The 21,766-nt window shown below is 36.8% G+C and overlaps 1 protein-coding gene across 2 annotated transcripts; it reads left to right on the forward strand.

The window, feature by feature from the left end:
* Positions 1–158: 158 nt before the first annotated feature.
* LOC136025039 (alpha-(1,3)-fucosyltransferase C-like) lies at positions 159–21,034 on the forward strand. Of its 2 annotated transcripts, none has more exons than XM_065700700.1 (2): positions 159–613; positions 19,844–21,034. In XM_065700700.1, the coding sequence occupies exons 1-2, from the start codon at positions 599–601 to the stop codon at positions 20,933–20,935; spliced, it is 1,107 nt and encodes a 368-aa protein (XP_065556772.1). In that variant the 5' UTR covers positions 159–598; the 3' UTR covers positions 20,936–21,034. The 2 variants fall into 2 exon arrangements, with proteins under 2 accessions (XP_065556772.1, XP_065556773.1); XM_065700701.1 differs by lacking the exon at positions 159–613 and adding an exon at positions 14,401–14,498.
* Positions 21,035–21,766: the final 732 nt, after the last annotated feature.

Here is a 21,766-nt window from a genome sequence, read left to right on the forward strand (position 1 = left end):
AAATTGTATCCTAATGTATGAACCGAACCTTCTTTGGGAGTGATAATATATTGACGCAAGGTATTCATAGTCAATAGATTCATATGCACTAAATAAAAAAATATATTAATTAACGATGAAACTACTAATTTCACAAGAAATCCTAATTTTTACGCATATCTCAAGAGGTAGTACGTACGAAATTTTCTTGATTCAAGCATTTATGGATATCTGAATTTGAACAAGGCGCTTTTTATACATAAGCATAAGTGTAAAACTGAAATTATGGAATTGTCTACCTACATAATAGGTGAAGTCCCGATTCCAGTTACAAGAAAGAAAAGAATTTGAGGATCTTCTCCCCCTAAAGTGGTCGGATTACTTTCACACCGTTCGGTTAATTCCGCAATAATTCAAGTTTTGCAGGTTAAAGAAACCTAATTATAATGGTTCACAGACCAGTCTTCGGTACTTTTCGTGTAGTATAAAATTTGTTGAAAACCAGTTTCTATATATATAATCCAAAAAATAAAGTGTGTTAAGATATAAAAAGACGTAAGGTGTTTTAAGAAAACATCAGTTGAAGCTGAAAAATTTGAGTTTTTTTAAAAAATAGATCATGCGTTGTATTCTGGTAAGAATATTATTGTTATATTTCCTTCCGTTTTAGTTGAGCTTTCATTATTTTATATGACGACGAAATAATAACAAAAATAATGAGAGACATTCGGATCAAGATCGTACGTATCCAGTCCATGCCAACCCTCCTATCCTAAATATTTTTTATTTGTGCATAGCTTCTTTAAAACATGTGTTCTTGTGGTTTTGACGATCTTGCCCTCTCAGAATATTAAGACTTTGGATTGAGTTTAATTCTTTTTTGTATACCCATGACAATACGTACGTCTAGTTAGGAAAAAACCATAACTCCGCACTAAAGGAGTGCCGCTTACCTAAGAATCATTTGATCCATTAGGACCTCTTTCAACACAGAAAATAATTTGAAAAAAAATATGTCTCATCAAAAAATTTATTATGAATAATTTTAACAAACCGAGGGGAATTGGTAAATTCGTCTTAAAGCTATATTTAAAAAAAAAAATAGCTACGTTCTCCCTTCTCCAATAATATAAACACCTTGTAACAACTTGGTTGAATTGACAACTTGTATATCCTTAAAATAACTTAGTCCCCTTATAGCAGCTTGACAAGAGCATTGTTGTTAGACAATAATAAAACAAGATTTTTTTTTGTAACTGTTGTTTTTTTAAACTCACGGACATATACCATCTGTAAGCACAATTAGTCTGAGAGCATTGACCTGTCTTATGTGTTGGGGTTGAGGGAGAGGGGGGTCACTATGGCGATTAAGCACCCACTCTGCATTTTACTAGTGAAAACCTTGAATGAATGGTGACTAAATTTTCTGTATAGGGCGAAAAAATTGGTCTGCCTCTAGTTGCCTCTTCACTTATTAAAAATTTGTTTTTAAAAATCCTTGGCATTCTAACTCTCACGTATGCAATATATTTTGTTCACAACTTATCTTGTCAAGCCCTGTGGTTGCATAGTGGATTGATGCTCTATTTGGCAATAACGGGGCCTGGAATTATATTTGCGCTGCCGCAAGGCTGGGAGACAGGCTTGCTGCCTTTGTAACTGAGATGCTTGCCTGTTGCTGCCAGATTTTCCTTGCTGCCAGGCTTACTTATTTGCAACTGAAACAACTAGCAACTGAGAAGACGATTAGACGTTATATGTACCATCAAGACCTCTAGAGGATAAATAAGATATATATATATATATATATATATATATATATATATATATATATATATATATATATATATATATATATATATATATATATATATATATATATATACTAGCTGTTGGGGTGGCGCTTTGCGCCACCCCAACACCTAGTTAGTGGGGGCGATTCGCAACCCCCAAAAACCCTCGCGCGCGTAAGTCGTTACGCGCCATGTTAGTTACGCGCCATTGTATTTGTGTCCCTGTGTCCCACCTGTGAATAGAGATAGATATAAATATATGTTTTTAACTACGTAAAACATGCGAATATACAACATTCTTCGCTGTCCCATTGTCTGTGCATATAAATAGATTGTCACGTTTACTGACTCTTGAACATGCAACATATAATTGTCCATGGGAAAAACAATCCGTATTCAGATCTATACCTCATTATTCTAATGATGTGTCCCTGTGTCCCGGTCGTCATTTATATTCCCTGTGTCCCGGTCGTCATTTGTGTCCCCGGTGTCCCAGTTTGTAATTTCTCTTTGAGTGTCCCGGTCGTCATTTATATTCCCTGTTTCCCGGTGTCCCGGTCGTCATTTGTGTCCCGGTGTCCCGGTCTGTAATTTCTATTCGAACAATCCCTGTGTCCCCGCTCGTCATTTATATATCCCGCCTGTGCCCCCGGCGTCCCCGTTGTAGTTGTGTCCCTGTGTCCCGGTCGTCATTTATATTCCCTGTGTCCCGGTCTTGATTTGTGTCCGGGTGTCCCAGTCTGTAATTTCTCTTTGAGGTTCCCGGTCGTCACTTATATTCCCTCTGTCTCGGTCGTCATTTGTGTCCCGGTCTGTAATTTCTCTTTGAGTGTTTTTTCTTTTTAGTTTTTTTTTAGTTTTTTACCTTTTTTTCTTTTTTCAGTTTTCTTTTTCTTCTTTATTTTTCAGCGTCACTATGAAGTACATATCGACGAACCTTTGTTTTTTTAACTTAAATCTGGTAGGCATTGATGACCTTATCCAAGTCACAATCCCAAACCCAATCATCATCGCTATCATTTTCAGTTTTGATATGTTTTGACTCTCGCTGTCCAGGTGGATTTTCATCTAACTGCGCGGTTTTGCGTTCAAATACCGTTAATGACGTCACCGTCAAAGCAAAAATGACGACAACTAATTTCATGACGTCAGTCAACACAGAAACATGACGTCACCTGATCCACAGACAGACAGACAGACAACTTATTTTTATATATATAGAAGATATATATATACTAGCTGTTGGGGTGGCGCTTCGCGCCACCCCAACACCTAGTTGGTGGGGCGCTTCGCGCCCCCCCAAGCTCCCCCGCGCGCGTAAGTCGTTACGCGCCATATTAGTTACGCGCCATTGTAGTTGTGTCCCTGTGTCCCACCTGTGAATAGAGATAGATATAAATATATGTTTTTAACTACATAAAACATGCGAATATACAACATTTTTCGCTGTCCCATTGTCTGTGCATATAAATAGATTGTCAGGTTTACTGACTCTTTAACATGCAACATATAATTGTCCATGGGAAAAAACAATCCGTATTCAGATCTATACCTCATTATTCTAATGATGTGTCCCTGTGTCCCGGTCGTCATTTATATTCCCTGTGTCCGGTCGTCATTTGTGTCCCGGTGTCCCAGTTTGTAATTTCTCTTTGAGTGTCCCGGTCGTCATTTATATTCCCTGTGTCCCGGTGTCCCGGTCGTCATTTGTGTCCCGGTGTCCCGGTCTGTAATTTCTATTCGAACAATCCCTGTGTCCCGGTCGTCATTTATATATCCCGCCTGTGCCCCCGGCGTCCCCGTTGTAGTTGTGTCCCTGTGTCCCGGTCGTCATTTATATTCCCTGTGTCCCGGTCGTGATTTGTGTCCGGTGTCCCAGTCTGTAATTTCTCTTTGAGGTTCACGGTCGTCACTTATATTCCCTCTGTCTCGGTCGTCATTTGTGTCCCGGTCTGTAATTTCTCTTTGAGTGTTTTTTCTTTTTAGTTTTTTTTTTAGTTTTTTACCTTTTTTCTTTTTTCAGTTTTCTTTTTCTTCTTTATTTTTCAGCGTCACTATGAAGTAAATATCGACGAACCTTTGTTTTTTTAACTTAAATCTGGTAGGCATTGATGACCTTATCCAAGCCACAATCCCAAACCCAATCATCATCGCTATCATTTTCAGTTTTGATATGTTTTGACTCTCGCTGTCCAGGTGGATTTTCATCTAACTGCGCGGTTTTGCGTTCAAATACCGTTAATGACGTCACCGTCAAAGCAAAAATGACGACAACTAATTTCATGACGTCAGTCAACACAGAAACATGACGTCACCTGATCCACAGACAGACAGACAGACAACTTATTTTTATATATATAGAAGATATATATATATACTAGCTGTTGGGGTGGCGCTTCGCGCCACCCCAACACCTAGTTGGTGGGGCGCTTCGCGCCCCCCCAAGCCCCCCCGCGCGCGTAAGTCGTTACGCGCCATTGTAGTTGTGTCCCTGTGTCCCACCTGTGAATAGAGATAGATATAAATATATGTTTTTAACTACGTAAAACATGCGAATATACAACATTCTTCGCTGTCCCATTGTCTGTGCATATAAATAGATTGTCAGGTTTACTGACTCTTGAACATGCAACATATAATTGTCCATGGGAAAAACAATCCGTATTCAGATCTATACCTCATTATTCTAATGATGTGTCCCTGTGTCCCGGTCGTCATTTATATTCCCTGTGTCCCGGTCGTCATTTGTGTCCCGGTGTCCCAGTTTGTAATTTCTCTTTGAGTGTCCCGGTCGTCATTTATATTCCCTGTGTCCCGGTGTCCCGGTCGTCATTTGTGTCCCGGTGTCCCGGTCTGTAATTTCTATTCGAACAATCCCTGTGTCCCGGTCGTCATTTATATATCCCGCCTGTGCCCCCGGTGTCCCCGTTGTAGTTGTGTTCCTGTGTCCCGGTCGTCATTTATATTCCCTGTGTCCCGATCGTGATTTGTGTCCGGGTGTCTCAGTCTGTAATTTCTCTTTGAGGTTCCCGGTCGTCACATTTTTCCGTGAACAAATGTCTTAAATACCGTTAATGACGTCACCGTCAAAGCAAAAATGACGACAACTAATTTCATGACGTCAGCCGACACAGAAACATGACGTCACCTGATCCACAGACAGACAGACAGACAGACAACTTATTTTTATATATATAGATATATATATATATATATATATATATATATATATATATATATATATATATATATATATATATATATATATATATATATATATATATATATATATATATATATATATATATATATATATATATATATATATATATATCAAGGGTGTCATCTTGTGTAAGCTTGATCCCGACCATTGTCATTACATTTTGGTTAAGTTACCTTTTATAGTTGCAGTTAATCTGAACATTTCTAATTGTGTTATTAATAGAGCTAACATTAGAGCTAAGAGCTCATATGGCACTTTTGACGAGGTCAGAAAAGCCAAGAGCTCATATGGTATGAGCTCTGGCAAAATTCTAAGAATCAATAGATTGCTTTAAAAGGAAAATCAGAAGCTTAATGCCGGTCGGGATTTAAAATAAGAGCTCTGAGTCACGAGGTCCTTCTAAATATCAAAATTCATGAAGAACCGATCACCCACTCGTAAGTTAAAATACTTCAATTTTTCTAATTTTTCCTCTCCCTTCAGCTCCCCCCCCCCAGATGGTCAAATCGGGGAAAACGACTTTATCAAGTCAATTTGTGCAGCTCCTTAACACCCCTACCAATTTTCATCGTCCTAGCACGTCCAGAAGCACCAAACTCGCCAAAGCACTGAACCCCAGCCCCTAACTCCCAAAAAGAAAGTGGAGCCTGTCCGATTACGTCATTCACATATCTACGAGATTTATAAGCGTTTTCCAAAATTTCTTGTTTCCCCCTCCAACTCCCTCCAACGTCAACAGATCTGGCCGGGATTTGAAATAAAAGCTCTGAGACATGAATTCCTTCTAAATATCAAATTTCATTAAGATCCAGTCACCCGTTCTTAAGTTAAAATATCCCAGTTTTTGTAGTTTTTCCAAATTAACAGCCTCCAGCTCTCCTAAAGAAAATGGATCCGTTCCAGTTATGTCAATCACATATCTATAACATGTGCTTAGTCTTCCCATCAAGTTTCATCCGGATCTCTCCACGCTAAGCGTTTTCCAAGATTTCTAGTTTCCAAGATCTCCGGTTTCTCCCTCCAGCTCCCCCCAATATCACCAGATCTGGTCTAGAATTAAAATGAAAGTTCTAAAGCACAAGATCCTTCTAAAGGTCAAATTTCATTATGACCTGATGACCCGTTCTTAAGTTACAAATTCCTCATTTTTCTAATTTTTCGAATTACTCCCCCCTTTCAACTCCACCAAAGAGTGTGGATCTGGTCCGGTTATTTCCGTCACATATCTTGGACTTGTGCTTATTTTTCCCACCAAGTTTCATCTTGATCTGTCCACTTTAAGCGTTTTCCGAGATTTCCACCCCCCCCCCCCCCCTGCCCCCAAATGACACTGGATCCAGTCGGGATTTAAAATAAGAGATCTGACTCACGAGGTCCTTCTAAATACGAAATTTCATTCAGATCCGATCGCTTCTTCGTAAGTTAACCTTCCCCCCAACTCCCCCAAATAGAGCGGATCCGTTCTGTTTATGTCAATCACGTACCTAGGACTTGCACTTTTTCGAGATTTAAAATAAGAGCTCTGAGACATGGTATCCTTCCAAACATTAAATTTAATTAAGATCCGATCACTCCTTCGTAAGTTAAAAATGCCTCATTTTTCTAATTTTTCGGAATTAACACCCCCCCCCAGCTCCTCCAAAGAGATCGGATCCGTTCCAGTTATGTCAATCACGTACCCAGGACTTCTGCTTATTTTTTCCACCAATTTTCATCCCGATCCCTCCACTCTAAGCGTTTTCCAAGATTTTATGTTCCCCCTTCAATTCCCTACAAAGTCACTGGATCCAGTAGGAATTTAAAATAAGAGCTCTGAGTCCCCCCTCCAGCTCCCCCCCAATATCACCGAATCTGGTCGGGATCTAAAATAAGAGCTCTGAGACACGATATCCTTCCAAACATCAAATTTTATTAAGATCCCATCACCCGTTCATAAGTTAAAAATACTTCATTTTTTCCATTTTTCCCCAATTAAACTGCCTCCCACTCCTTTCAGATGGTCAAATCGGGAAAATGACTATTTTTAATTTAATCTGGTCCGGTCCATGATACGCCTGCAAAATTTCATCGTCCTAGCTTACCTGGAAGCGCCTAAAGTAACAAAACCGGGACAGACCGACAGACAGACAGACATTCAGACCGACAGAATTTGCGATCGCTATATGACACTTGGTTAATACCAAGTGCCATAAAAACGAGTTTTGAGAACAACGGGTAACAAGAGACTGTTGATTATAAGTGCTTCATGAATAGCAATGACCATTTAGATTAATCTTAAAAGTACAATTTTACTGCGAGAAACAGATTTCTGGAAATTTCAAAAAAGAGCCTGAAACCCCTCAAAAATGGCCGTAACAACGCTATTTAAATGAGCTAAAAATGAATTTATCCAAACATATTTGACAGATGCAACAAAATAAGACATGAATAAAAATACCCTCCACCCAAATCTTCAAAAAAAGCTTTTTCAAAAATTGTTGTAAAAACGGACTGATACGACATTTTTACTGAATATTCACATTTGCCAAAAATTTAACCAGCAAGGCAGCACTTTTTCGCAAAAAAAACTTAAGAAATTTAACAAATATACGCATAACAAGCCCATATCAATACTTTAAGTTGATAAAAAAAGAACAACAGTTAACTTTGAAAGGCGTTTTCCCTTAACGTTTTCCCTTTAACTTAAAATTAAAGAAAAAACAAGTTTAGTTTAAAAGGAACAGAAATGACCAGAAATGAGTTTAACAAATAAACTTTGTCAAAGTTTTTTTTTCGGCATCTAGTTCCTATTCTTTGGATTGAAATAGAATCAAATGGAAAATCAACGACAAAAAAGTATCCTATTTAAATAACAAAACTGAATTATAAGTCACGAATGTGCTTTACTTTTTGTTAGTCACATTGTGTGTGACTTGTTTAGCAAATGTGTTTGCTAAACACATTTATATATATACTAGCTGTTGGGGTGGCGCTTCGCGCCACCCCAACACCTAGTTGGTGGGGGCGCTTCGCACCCCCCCAAGCCCCCCCGCGCGCGTAAGTCGTTACGCGCCATATTAGTTACGCGCCATTGTAGTTGTGTCCCTATGTCCCACCTGTGAATATAGATAGATATATATATATATATATATATATATATATATATATATATATATATATATATATATATATATATATATATATATATATATATATATATATATATATGTTTTTAACTACGTAAAACTTGCGAATATACAACATTCTTTGCTGTCCCATTGTCTGTGCATATAAATAGATTGTCAGGTTTACCGACTCTTGAACATGCAACATATAATGGTCCATGGGAAAACAATCCGTATTCAGATCTATACCTCATGATTCTAATGATTGCCCTTGAGCTTTGTCGATGGTGATTGCTAATCGACCATTCCCTGAGTCGCCATCGTCATTTATATATCCCCCTGTGCACCCCCGGCGTCCCCTTTGTAGTTATGTCCCTGTGTCCCGGTCGTCATTTATATTCCCTGTGTCCCGGTCGTCATTTGTGTCCCGGTGTTCCAGTCTGTGATTTCTCTTTGAGTGTCCTGGGCGTCATTTATATTCCTTGTGTCCCGGTGTCCCGGTCGTCATTTATATCCCCCTGTGCCCCCGGCGTCCCCATTGATTGCTAATTTGTATTATATTTATATTTATATTTTTTATATTTATTAATATTTTTTTAGTTTTCTTTTTCTCTTATTTTTCAGTTTTTTCCTTTTTTTTAGTTTTTTCTTTTTTAGTTTTTAGTTTTTTTTGTTTTTTACCTTTTTTTAGTTTTTTTAGTTTTTTAGCTTTTTTAGTTTTTTTATTAGTTTTTAGTTTTTTTTTAGTTTTTGCCTTTTTTTAGTTTTTTCAGTTTTTTTTAGTTTTTCGTTTTTTACCTTTTTTTAGTTTTTTTTAGTTTTTTTTCTTTTTAGTTTTTTTTGTAGTTTTTACCTTTTTTAGTTTTTTTTCTTCTTTTGTATTAGTGTGAAATAATTCAGACGTCATATGCGGACAAACACGACGTCACTCGACAGACAGACAGACAGACATAACCCACAAACAACTTATTTTTATATATATTTATTCATATTTTTTTAGTTTTCTTTTTCTCTTTTATTTTTCAGTTTTTTCCTTTTTTTTAGTTTTTTTCTTTTTTAGTTTTTAGTTTTTTTTAGTTTTTTACCTTTTTTTAGTTTTTTTTAGTTTTTTTAGTTTTTTAGCTTTTTTAGTTTTTTTATTAGTTTTTATTTTTTTGTAGTTTTGCCTTTTTTTCTTTTTTTCAGTTTTTTTTTAGTTATTAGATTTTTACCTTTTTTTAGTTTTTTTTAGTTTTTTAGCTTTTTTAGTTTTTTTTTCTTTGTAGTTTTTTTTGTAGTTTTTACCTTTTTTAGTTTTTTTCTTCTTTTGTATTAGTGTGAAATAATTCAGACGTCATATGCGAACAAACATGACGTCACCTGATCCACAGATCCACACACAGACAACTTATTTTTATATATATAGATAGATATATATATATATTTATATATATAAATATATATATATATATATATATATATATATATATATATATATATATATATATATATATATATATATATATATATATTATATATATATATATATATATATATATATATATATATATATATATATATATATATATATATATATATATATATATATATATATATATATATATATATATATATATATATACTAGCTGTTGGGGTGGCGCTTCGCGCCACCCCAACACCTAGTTGGTGGGGCGCTTCGCGCCCCCCAAGCCCCCCCGCGCGCGTAAGTCGTTACGCGCCATATTAGTTACGCGCCATTGTAGTTGTGTCCCTGTGTCCCACCTGTGAATATAGATAGATTTATATATGTGTTTCAAACTACGTAAAAATTGCGAATATACAATATTTTTGGCTTTCCCACTACTGGGAGCTTTCCGTTTCCAATTGCCAGCAATTGATCTGAAAATGTTTGACCAGAGTCATCGTTTTGCAATCGGACACGCATATTTGTAGTTAATTTTAATATTTTTACGTGTGCCCATAAATTAGAATTTTTCAGGCAAGCATTCATTTCGTCTGCGGGAGTTAAACTACGAAAAAATTGCGAATATACAACATTTGTGGCTTTCCCATTGTCTGTGCATATACAAAGCCGTATGTACTAATAATGACGTCATATGCAAACGCTCTTTTTACAAACAAACAAACATGCATACACACAACTCATTTTTATATAGATAGATAGATAGATAGATACAATACAAATTAACTGCGTAAAACTTGCGAATATACAACATTCTTCGCTGTCCAATTGTCGCTGCATATAAATAGATTGTCAGGTTTACCGATCCTCGAACATGCAACGTACAATTGTCCATGGGAAAAACAATCAGTATTAAGATCTATACCACATTTTTCTAATGATTGACCTTGAGCTTTGTTAATGGTGATTGCAAATGCTAATCGAATTGGGAATTGCAATCTTTTAAATTGAAAAGGCAGATCCGTTGGAATCATGGGAATGCGAGGAATAAGAACAGCCTCACCCTCAAAAGGCCCTGTCAAGATTGTGGCCTCTATTAGGTTTTCTATTGTTTTTTTTTACGGCAAGTCGCGTGCCATTGCAAAGCTTTGGTGGGTTGATATTTCTTAAAAGTATTATTGGTACGCCTATTTTTAGTTGTAGCACGTGTGGTGGAAAGCCTGAAAGATCTATGGAATGTAAAAATTCAGATGGATAATTAACCGCTTCATTTGGTTCCAAAACTGTGTCGACTGACTTGTAAAGGACTGCCTGGTCTCAAATCTTGGTCAAAACAATATTGTTGATTTCGTGGACGTCTATATTTTTGGGTGCGAGAATCGCTCTTTCACTTAGCCATTTATTATTTTTATAATTTTTTAGAATATTCGGAAATACTTTTTCAATCAATTCATTTTTGGACGTCACTAAATTACAGAAATCAGCAGGTAGTTGTATACGTCCTGAAATTGAGTCTATCGTATCATAAATGTTTTTTTGTTCCGACGTTAACTTGGAAATGTTATTTTGTACATACGACAATAGATCACTCGTACTGTAACTTTGTTCACGATCCAATTCTACACATGTCGAAACAGCAGCGATACGGTTAGGTGAAGGCATTCCCAAATCCTGAAGAGGTTTGTTTGCCATACGTACGCACAAATCTTCTATAATAACTAAAGTGTAGTTATAAATTTCTGATGTAAAATCAAAAGTCATATCTGACGTCTCTAACTGTTTTCGATGGAGTATATCTTCGGACATTTTTGACTTATATTTTTCCCATAACTCTGTAGGAGCTGATGGAGAGCAAGTTGTTAAAATGATGCCAAACAATGCACGAATTTGACTTGGGGTTGACGTTTCGCACGCGTCATTGATGCAGTTATCCCAGTGTTGGTCATTCTCCAATAAATTCAGAGCTTGGCATGCACTACGGTAAGTGTCATGTATAGTACCGTTCACAGTTCTCATATACTCAAAGGATGTCGGACCGGGTACATTCACCAAAAGCAGGCGTAGAAAGAAGCATTCATGTTGATTGGGGTGAACGGTGTAGAGTCTTCCTATCGTGGTATCTTTGAAGATGGTAGGTTGGCCGTCGACTGACTTACCCTGTTTTCGACGTTCAAATACTTTATTTTTAGTATTCCACGTATAATACGAAGAAACTTCAGTATACAGCAGATTTTTTGCAAAAGAATCATTTTTGCAAAGCGAAAAAAAGCTGTTAATTTTGTATCCGGTGGATTCAGGGCTCTTTGTTGCACGTTGGTTTCCGAGAAATAACACGTTGACCATTCTGTAAATGTACCGCTAGTGAACAACAGCTGGACTACGTTCACGTATCGGAAATGAAAGAATTCGCCAAACAGCTTCATTACTGCTTATGTATCTTCCAGCCTGATATTGTACGATTTCGTCGAAATCTTTGATTTCGGGCTGCAAGCCAAAAACTGCCATGTCACTGCCTTTATTGATGTATTTACATATGTATTTGATTGCCTTTACGGAGTTACAGTATTCAACGTTTATGTGTGCATTAAATGTTTTTGATAATAATGGGGAATATGGAACAACCCACTGGTTATCTACTTCGATGGTGGTACCGTTGCCAATGTAGGGTTCTTCAGTCATTTTACAATTAGAAATTTCTCTTTCAACGGTCTTCTTACAATTAAAAATTTGTCTTTGAACGATATTCTTAAATACCTGTGTCCTGGTCGTCATTTATATTCCCTGTGTCCCGGTCGTCATTTGTGTCCCCGGTATCCCAGTCTGTAATTTCTCTTTGAGTGTCCCGGTCGTTATTTATATTCCCTCTGTCCCGGTCGTCATTTGTGTCCCGGTCTGTAATTTCTCTTTGAGTGTTTTTTCTTTTTAGTATTTTTTAGTTTTTTACATTTTTTCTTTTTTCAGTTTTCTTTTTCTTCTTCATTTTTCAGCTTCACTATGAAATACATATCGCCGAACCTTTGTTTTTTTAACTAAAATCTGGTAGGCATTGATGACCTTATCCAAGTCAAAATCCCAAACCCAATCATCATCGCTATCATTTTCAGTTTTGATATGTTTTGACTCTCGCTGTCCAGGTGGATCTTCATCTAACTGCGCGGTTTTGCGTTCTTTAGCCTCAAGCCTGTTTCCTTGCTGTTCTTTTGATTCCTCGGCACGCTTTCTTTTCTGACTTTCTCATTCAGCAGCAAGTTTTTTGGCATAGACTCTTTGAGCATCTTCATCGGCTTTTGCCATTGTAAGTTCATCAGTCATTTTAAACTTAAATATTAATAGATTTCTACGTGAACATATATGTCTTAAATATCTTTAATGACGTCACCGTCATAGCAAAAATGACGACAACTAACTTCATGACGTCAGTCGACACAGAAACATGACGTCACCTGACAGACAGACACACAGACAGACAATTTATTTTTATATATATAGATATATATATATATATATATATTATAGTGTGTTTTATGGGGGTAAGGGTGCTTAGACCTAGAAAATTGAATATATAGAGTTGAATTAGCAGTCTTTTGGAAATGTTCCAGCCTTTCATTTTGAAATAATATACAAACCTAAACCTAGCATATAATATGGATGTTACGGGGAGAATGGGTCCCCTATTATTGCAGAATTGATTTTAGTGTGAAATAAAAATTTCCTTTATATGATGCTTAAGTGGCTGGAGAAACTCCTCGGGATACGTTCTGAACAGATTGAAAACTATAGGGCATCGTAGGCTAGTTTCTATGCGGATCTATTTACACTGACAATATGTTCATTTATTAATTACCTTTATTATTTTGTTTGTTGCATTGGTCTAATCGCTTATGTGGTCATAAATATTATACTATATGATTACCTTCATTACGTTAGTAGACTGGGAGGGGGCATTACCCAGGAGCGTAATTTCTCAACGATTTTTCCTCTAAAAAAAGCAAAAACAAAATCATTTCCTGCAAAATTATTTGGTATTTCAGACCCCTCTTAAAATTATAAGCAAGGGGCATATTTTCCGGGGTAATATCACCTCTAAAGCACTAAATATGAGGTAGAAAAAGAATAAAAATTTGCAGCAATTTCCCGGGGTAATATCACTTCTAAAGCACTAAATATGAGGTAAAAAAAGAATAAAAATTAAATAAAAAGACAAGCATTTTCAAGTGAAAGTAAAAAAAAATACATTAAAATTTACAACAAACATTAATTATTCCGCATAAGAGGGGGACTGTGACCTCCATCTTAACCCTGATCTCTTTGCGCTAAAGTTTTATAGTATTTCACCGAAAGCCCTTATGAGTGCAACAAGTATATTTAAAGAGTAACTGCCAGTCTTTTATTACTGATTGCCTTTTAAAACACACGAATTTAATTTTTTTTGTGGAAGAAAAAGCGCACCAATAAGCTCTTCTATTCTCGAGACATTGTGAAAAATACTTTTTACCACATCCAATTGCCCTTGTTTGGGAATTCGTTCTTAAAGCATTTGGACAAAGACAAAATTTATTGGAAAGTAAGGACTTATGGAAGAAGGAGACAGTGTCCTTCATACGCGGAACAAGTTCTGTTCAGCTAAGTACTAATTAAACTTTACGACAAGAAAATAGGAAGTTGAGGGAGTGGTAGCCCACTTTACGCATGAAATCTCTTATATGAATTAGTAATTCACACTCTTATGTGGTTCGGTAATTTTGAAACAATTTATTAGCTGAAATAAGCTTTAGAATTTTCGAATGAATATAATGTGCACCAATTGATTTTCTGTACATCAATTCGCACATCGAAACAAAAGATGTTCTGGAAATTCCTAAAAGTGTTTGATTTTTAATACTATAATGAAGAAAGATAAGTCTAATCAGAATAAATCTTGTCTTCGGTACTGAAGCGAACGAAACTAGTTTCTTTGTTCGGTTTGAGGGAGAGAGGAGCATTCCAACTCTTGACTGGTAATTTGTATACGTTTTAAGTCTGATTTGATTATTTATCTGAATTTCGCTTCGTTTAGGTTTCATTTATACATTCATAGATAGATATTGATTTTTGACTTGATAATTTATTTTAGTTTATGTTTGTATTAGGTTTAATACATTCGTTAATAGTAACTTTGTCGTTTTAACTTTGACTTACTGTCTACTCGTTTGAACTTGTTACATCGCTCTTTAATTTTCGTAGGATTTTTTTTTTTTTTTTAAGTCATCTGTAAACAGAGGCACCACTCACAGGGTAAGACAAAAGAAGTGCTCTAGCTCTCTCTCCTATCTGATTAAAATATAGATCAATCAAAATGTTTTATAAATATTAAAACGAATTCGCAAAGCGATCTTTCTGTTAAAACGCTCATTCAAACAGCTATTTCTGTTTTTATTAATTTTTTCAAGAACAACGGATATTTGAACTAAATGACTATCTTAAATTTCGATCGTTTGGATTTGGGAAAAGAGGGCAGGGGGGCGGAGTGGTTGCCCTCCAGTGAATTCTGACTCTTAAAATGGGATTTAGAACTTTCAATTTTGAATTGAATGAGGCCCCTTCAAAGTTTCTACGACCACCCCATAAAACCTTATTTGCCCCGGGACATGATTTACAACACTTGGCCCCGGGTTCTTGGGGGTTGTGAAAACCCTGAGGTTTTTATTACATGATCTCTGGTCTATTTTGAACAAAAGGACCTTCTCAAAGTTTTATCAGATACACTTGCAGAAAAGAGGGCGTGAGGGGGGGGAGGGGCGAGGAGGCTCTAGTTGTCATCCGATCACTCTTGACTTAAAAAGGGAACTAGAACTTTCAATTGTTAATCATTTGAATCCCCTCCGAAGCTTATATGACCACCTCTTCCATAAAGCCTTATATACCCCTGGGGCATAAGTTACAACCCCTCCCCGAGGCTCTGGGGTTATTTTGACCCCGAAGTTTCTGTTAACTGATTGTTGTACTATTTTGAACAAAATGACTGTCTAAAACAATAAACAACTTATTAACGATACATTATTCAAAAACTTATGGGAGCTAACCCCTGGCCCTTCATAGCCCAATCACCCTTCCTTCGAAAAACTTACCAATGATAAATCATGAGAGCTAACCAATGGTCCTCCTTTGACCCACCCACCCCACAAAAAAAAACTTATTAATGATATTTTATCCTAAAAATCATGGGATCTGACCCCTGGTGTTCCCACCATGAACTTCCTCCCCCCGCTCCAAAAAAATACAAGCAAACGTTGACCCCGACCTCCCCCGCAAAAACAACTTATTAATGATATTTTATTCCAAAAATCATGAGAATTGACCCCCGGCCCTCCCTCCATGGCCTAATCCCCCCTCCTCCACAGAAAACTTATTAACGATTTTTTATTCTAAAATTCATGAGAACTGACCCCATGCCCTCCCCTCATGTACTGAACCCCCCTCCTAAAAACAACAACTTATTAATAATATTTTGTTCCAAAAATCATGGGAGCTGACCGCTGGCCCTCTCTTCATATCCCAACCCCTCCCTCCAAGAAACAACTTACTAACGATATTTTATTCCAATAATCATGCGATCTGATGTCTTCCCCTCCCTCCATGGCCTGACCCTCCTTCCTCTAGAAAAAAGAAACTATTAACGATATTTTATCCCAAAAATCATGGGAATTGACTCCTGGCCAGATCCCCCCCCCCCCCACACACAAAAAAAAAACTTGTTAACGTCATTTTATTACAAATATGATGGAAGCTGACATCTGGCCCTCCCTCCCTGCCCCTTTCCCAAAAATTACAACAAAAAACAAACAACTAATTAACGATATTTTATTCCGAAAATCATGGGAGCTCACCCCTGGCCCTCCTTCCATTGCCCAACTCCCCCTCCCTTCCTACACGCATAAAAATAACCTATACACGATATTCTGTTCCAAATTCATGGAAATTCAGTCTAATTTTATCAGCTCTTTCCAAGTTCGAGACACCGATAGTTTTCACTACAAACAAGAGTTTGGTTACTGCCCGTTTCCCTAACAGTAAAAACATAAAGTCTACTGCGTACTTGGTGCTTTGTGAAAACAGGTTATATTGCAAATATTTTCTTTTGTATCTGTTACAACATTGAACATAAAATGACAATTGTGAAAATGAAATTAAAATTGTTTACTAAGGCTGTCAGCAATGAGTAAACGACAGTAGTGTACTTACTTTAAACACTTTGGGTGGGTAATGGTGAGTTTAATTTGCCAGCTTTGCCGTTAACATTAAAGTGCATACCCCTCTTCCGCTTCCTTCCAACTCCCGCGTCCATCATAGCCCATGGGAGACAAAATCTCGCAGTTGAACTACACACTAATCGAGCAGCCCCGTGCATTGCGTCATCCAGAACAACAAGAAAACATTACTTCTTTTACATGGGCAGCAGTGATGTGTCCTCTTATTTTTCTTCGTCGCTATTGAGGCATTGGAACATCATAGAGAGTTGTTTAAGGACTCATAAAAGACAAATCTTCCATCATATAGTTTTTTTATATACATAGACTCGATGAGGCTGTCATAAAGTGCCGCATGGTGCCCTAAAAGCACAATTTGGATGATATTTTAGGAATTGAGAGGCTGGGGCGGACATATAGACATTAAAGAAAGCTAATCATGGACTCATTTATGAACTAATTTTTTTAGTTAAGTGCTTTTTATAAATCTGACTTTACGAGGCAATCATGAAGTGACACATGGCACCCTAAGAGTGCCTTGGGCTGCTTTTCCTTTTTTAAATATAGAAAATAACAAAAAGGGTGTTATCCAATGAAAAAATTCGGCGGATAGATTTTCCGCCATCCCTGCGGAAATTCTCCTCTATTGAAAATCCTCCTGGAAATTTTCCTTACCTTTGAAATAACAACAAGATTTTTAATTTAAAGTATTAGAACATAATAAGTGAATTATTAACTTATTTGTTGAGCATTGTTTGATTAAGAATAACAGTAAAAATACGTTTCGCAAGATGCATAGGACCAATATCTTTGGCGGATTTTACATATAAATGGTCTAAGAATAGGTTTCATAAGATGTATCAACCGATATTTTCTATGAATTTTACTTTAAATTATTTAGAAATACATTTCATGTTCATGCTTTTCGTAATGAATTCAGCTCATCTAACATTTTTCCCTTAATCTTCTGGGGATTCTCTGTATCCACTCCAGTCGCAGAGATAATATTTTTTTTCCATCCTCAGCGGTTAAACTAAGTGATAATAGTATTTTTTTTTTTCCAAACTCAGAAACATGCGAACAGAATTTTTTCAAGTCAGAGGCACGTGAACAACTGGGTCTGAGACAGATGAATGAGCATTCACAATTCAGAAGGACATATGAAGTAGTGGCAGATCCAGAAGGGCACGGGGGCGTGCCCCTCCCAACGTAGTGGTGGATTTGTGGTTGGGACCGCTTGATCTGGTTTGGGCTGAGACGAAAGTCTTTTCCTGGGTTATGCTAATGATGTGTCTTTTTATAGTATGGTCATGTAAGCAGGTCAATGACCCAAACTGGATTGTCCAATCTTTAGCGCCCAAAGAAGAGTGTAAGATAATGAGTATTTAGCACACTACTTGCAGATATTATTTGTTATTAGGAAAGACACGGCCATTTTTAGTGGGGAAGTTTTCTGCAGGGGGGGGGGTCGAGGATTTTCTGGGGGAATTTTCAGTGGGATAAAATTTCTGGGAACAGTTTCCTTTCAGAGGGGATATATTTTCTACGGGGGTGTGGTCGGGGGTGGTATTTCCACTGGGGGCTGGGTATTTTCGAGGGGGTGTTTTCCACAGGGGGTATTTTCCATAGGAGAAGGGGTATTTTCCGCGGGGGGATATCTTTCAAGGGAGAGGTATTTTTCGAGGGGTGTCACGTCTAGAACCTGGCCGGTGCTTACCTTTCCGGAAAATTACTCCCGCAGGAATTTTTAGTGAAATAAAGTTTCTGAGAACAATTACCTTTCAGAGGGGATGTATTTTCTACGGGGGTGGGGTCGGGAGAGGTATTTCCATTAGGGGCTGGGTATTTTCGGGGAGAGGTGTTTTCCACAGGGAGTATTTCCCACAGTGGAAGGGGCATTTTCTGTGGAGGGTATGTTTCAAGGAAGGGGTATTTTCCGAGGGGTGTCACGCCCAGAACCTGGCCGGTGCTTACCTCTTCAGAAAATACCTCCCCAAGAAAATGCCTCCACTCCCAAGGAAAATCCCACTCGAAAAATAGCCTCCCAGAAAATACCATGTCCATGCGGTTTGTTGGTCTCAAATCACTTTGGACTCAATAAAGGACTAGAACTCTCAATTTCTGGTCTAATGAGCACACTTCGAAGTATCTACGACCACGAGCTGGAGGTGTGGATGAGGAAGTTTCAGTTCCCCTTCTATGCGGAATGAATTCGGTTCATTTTGGCGTTTAATCAGAGATCATACTTCCAGAGATCATAAGGGAGTAGATATAATTTCACAATTTTGATGTTTGTTTCTTTTGTGCCCCTCCCTCCGAAAAAATACTCCCCCGAAAAAATCCTGGCTACGGCCATGGAGATTATATACCCTCCCCTCGTCTCTCTCTCTCAGAGCGAATTGTGTATTTTTCTTATGGCTCAATGAGAGCTGGGACGTTGTGGCATTAAAATGCACGTTTGAGGTACCTCCCTTCTCTCTAACTACAAAACATTCTTCTAACGCCGTTTTAGAAATTCAAGTGCCTTTTTAAAACGAATTACTTAGATTTCAAAGAGTTAATACCAGCATATGCATATTAAACTGACAATTTACGGTTACTTTTTTTTCTTTTTTAGTAAAGTGCAAATCATGTTCTAATCTTGAGAAGGCACAGAGTTGTCAGCCCTATTCCTGTTGTTTTTTTTGCTCGTATTTTTGCTCTCCTTAGCAGGTCTCAACTAAACTAAAAAAAAACACACACAATTCAAATAAAATTCTCGAAACTGGAAAATCCTATTTTCCATGGGGGACAGCATATTTTTATGGGGGGAAGGAGTATTTTCTAGGGCGGGGGCAAACACCTACAATAATTTTTCATTATTATAAGATTTCCCTAAAGGATGACCGAAAAAAATATACTAAGTTAATGTCCTTTTAAGCTTTCTTCAGTTGATTATTCATAAGATTTTGAATAACAAAATTTAAATATTAAGAGGTGGCATTAGGATTTTAGAAATGCCCTGGCGGATCATGGTTAAAATGCGGCTGGGAACCACTGGTTTACAGGTAGAAAAATGGTTTTCTTTTTACTCGAAATCTTAAATTATGCATTGAAAATCTCGAACCATATTTTAGATCCAAGAGAGAAGAATGTATGCTAAACTGGTATTTCTTTGTACATTCATATTTGCAATACTGACGATTTTTTGTACTGTATATTTGGCTTCAGTTGAAGATGAAAAACTCAAGCAGAATGTTCTAAAAATTCAGCAATCAAATTCTACAAAAGTTATACTTCTGTGGAACTCTCTTTTCGATTCAGCGGATTATTACTTCGGCTTTGGGGATGCTCCTTTTAAAGAAAGCCATTGTGACTACACTGACTGTTATGTTACGAACGATAAATCACACCTATTGGAGGCCAGTGCTATTGTTTTTCATGCACCTACTTACCAACCATCTCAAGCCACAATAGCGCGACTACCCCACCAAAGATACGTGTTCTTTTCATTGGAATCTCCAGAAAAATTCAAAACTAGCAACAGCTTTGACAATTTCTTTAATTGGACAATTACATATAGAACTGATTCTGATATTTATTCCCCATATGGAGAAATAAAGAAGAGAAAAAAAAGGATCGAGAAAGAATTCAAAAAGCATACTAAAGACAAGTGGGTGGCATGGATGGTTAGCAATTGCTTAACATCTAGTGGCAGAGAAAAGTATGTTGAAGAACTGCGTAAACACGTACCAGTTGAAATATATGGGAAATGTGGATCCAATTCATGTCCAAAAACCCAGAGGAAACAATGTTATGAAATGATCGAAAAAGACTATAAATTCTATTTATCTTTCGAAAACTCTCTTTGCAAAGATTACGTTACTGAAAAGCTATTTAATTTGCTTCAGTATGATGTCATACCAATTGTATACGGTGCAGCAGATTTTGAAAGAATTTTGCCAGCTAATTCATATATCAACACTATGAACCATAGTCTTGAGGAACTGGTAAGTATTTTAAAAGAAATTGGCAATGATCCTATTAAATATCAACAATATCTGATGTGGAAGGAGGAATACAACGTGATTTTTCGAGGAGGAAGAAGACATCCTTTCTGTGAGTTATGTAAAAAATTACACACAGATAGTGAAACTCAAGTATATACAGATTTTAAAAAGTGGTGGATAGATGGCAGTAAGTGCCAAAAAGGACCAATTTATAGTTAAAGTTTTTTTACCTCTTAAGTGTAGTTTTTCCACTCTTAACCATTTTTTTTACTATTGAAATATTACTGTTTATGAAAATTATAACCCTTATTTACTTTCCTTGTTCATGGATATAATTATAGTCAAAGCAATAGCGATGAAATAGTAAAGAACAATGTGCATCTCATTTAGTATCAATCATTATCTTTTATCACAATTCATGCTGTAGGGGCATATTCGATCACAAATTTTGAATTTTATTGCATACTTAAGGGCTAAAACTTGGGAGAGTAACATACCGCACCTTCAACGGACCAAAAGCTCCTGTAGTTCATTATATCACTAGATCAATATTCAAAAGTCATTTCAATTAAGATGATAGAAAAAATACAGAAAATATGTCTCTAGGGGCGAGTTGATAACAGGGGCACTAGTGACACAATTATCCCCCTAGATTTTTTGCCTCCCACCCAAGATTTTGAAAAATGCCTGTTTCGGTATTTTCACTAAAAAATTGAAAAAACTACAAATCCCTTCCCCTTACTACAAAAACACATATTTTTTTCTAAGCCATTTTTTAGACCCAGGATCAAACCTTTACCTTTGCCTACATTTTGAGAACTGTTCCCGTCGATGATAAGAACAGCACCAGGTGCTACAGTTCAAATTTACATCATTTTTTAATGCTAATCAGATAATTCTTTTATACTAATTGCAGTAGAAGGATGAACATATAAGGATGAAGAAGGATGTCACGTAGGATTTTAGACTGTATGATTAGAGGGTACAACTTGGGCCCATGAGAACCGTTGAGGTCAAATTGTGAATGTTTAAAATTAAAACATTAGCTAC

The sequence above is a fragment of the Artemia franciscana genome, chromosome 3 (genome assembly GCF_032884065.1).
Source record: "Artemia franciscana chromosome 3, ASM3288406v1, whole genome shotgun sequence".
NCBI lineage: Eukaryota > Metazoa > Arthropoda > Branchiopoda > Anostraca > Artemiidae > Artemia > Artemia franciscana.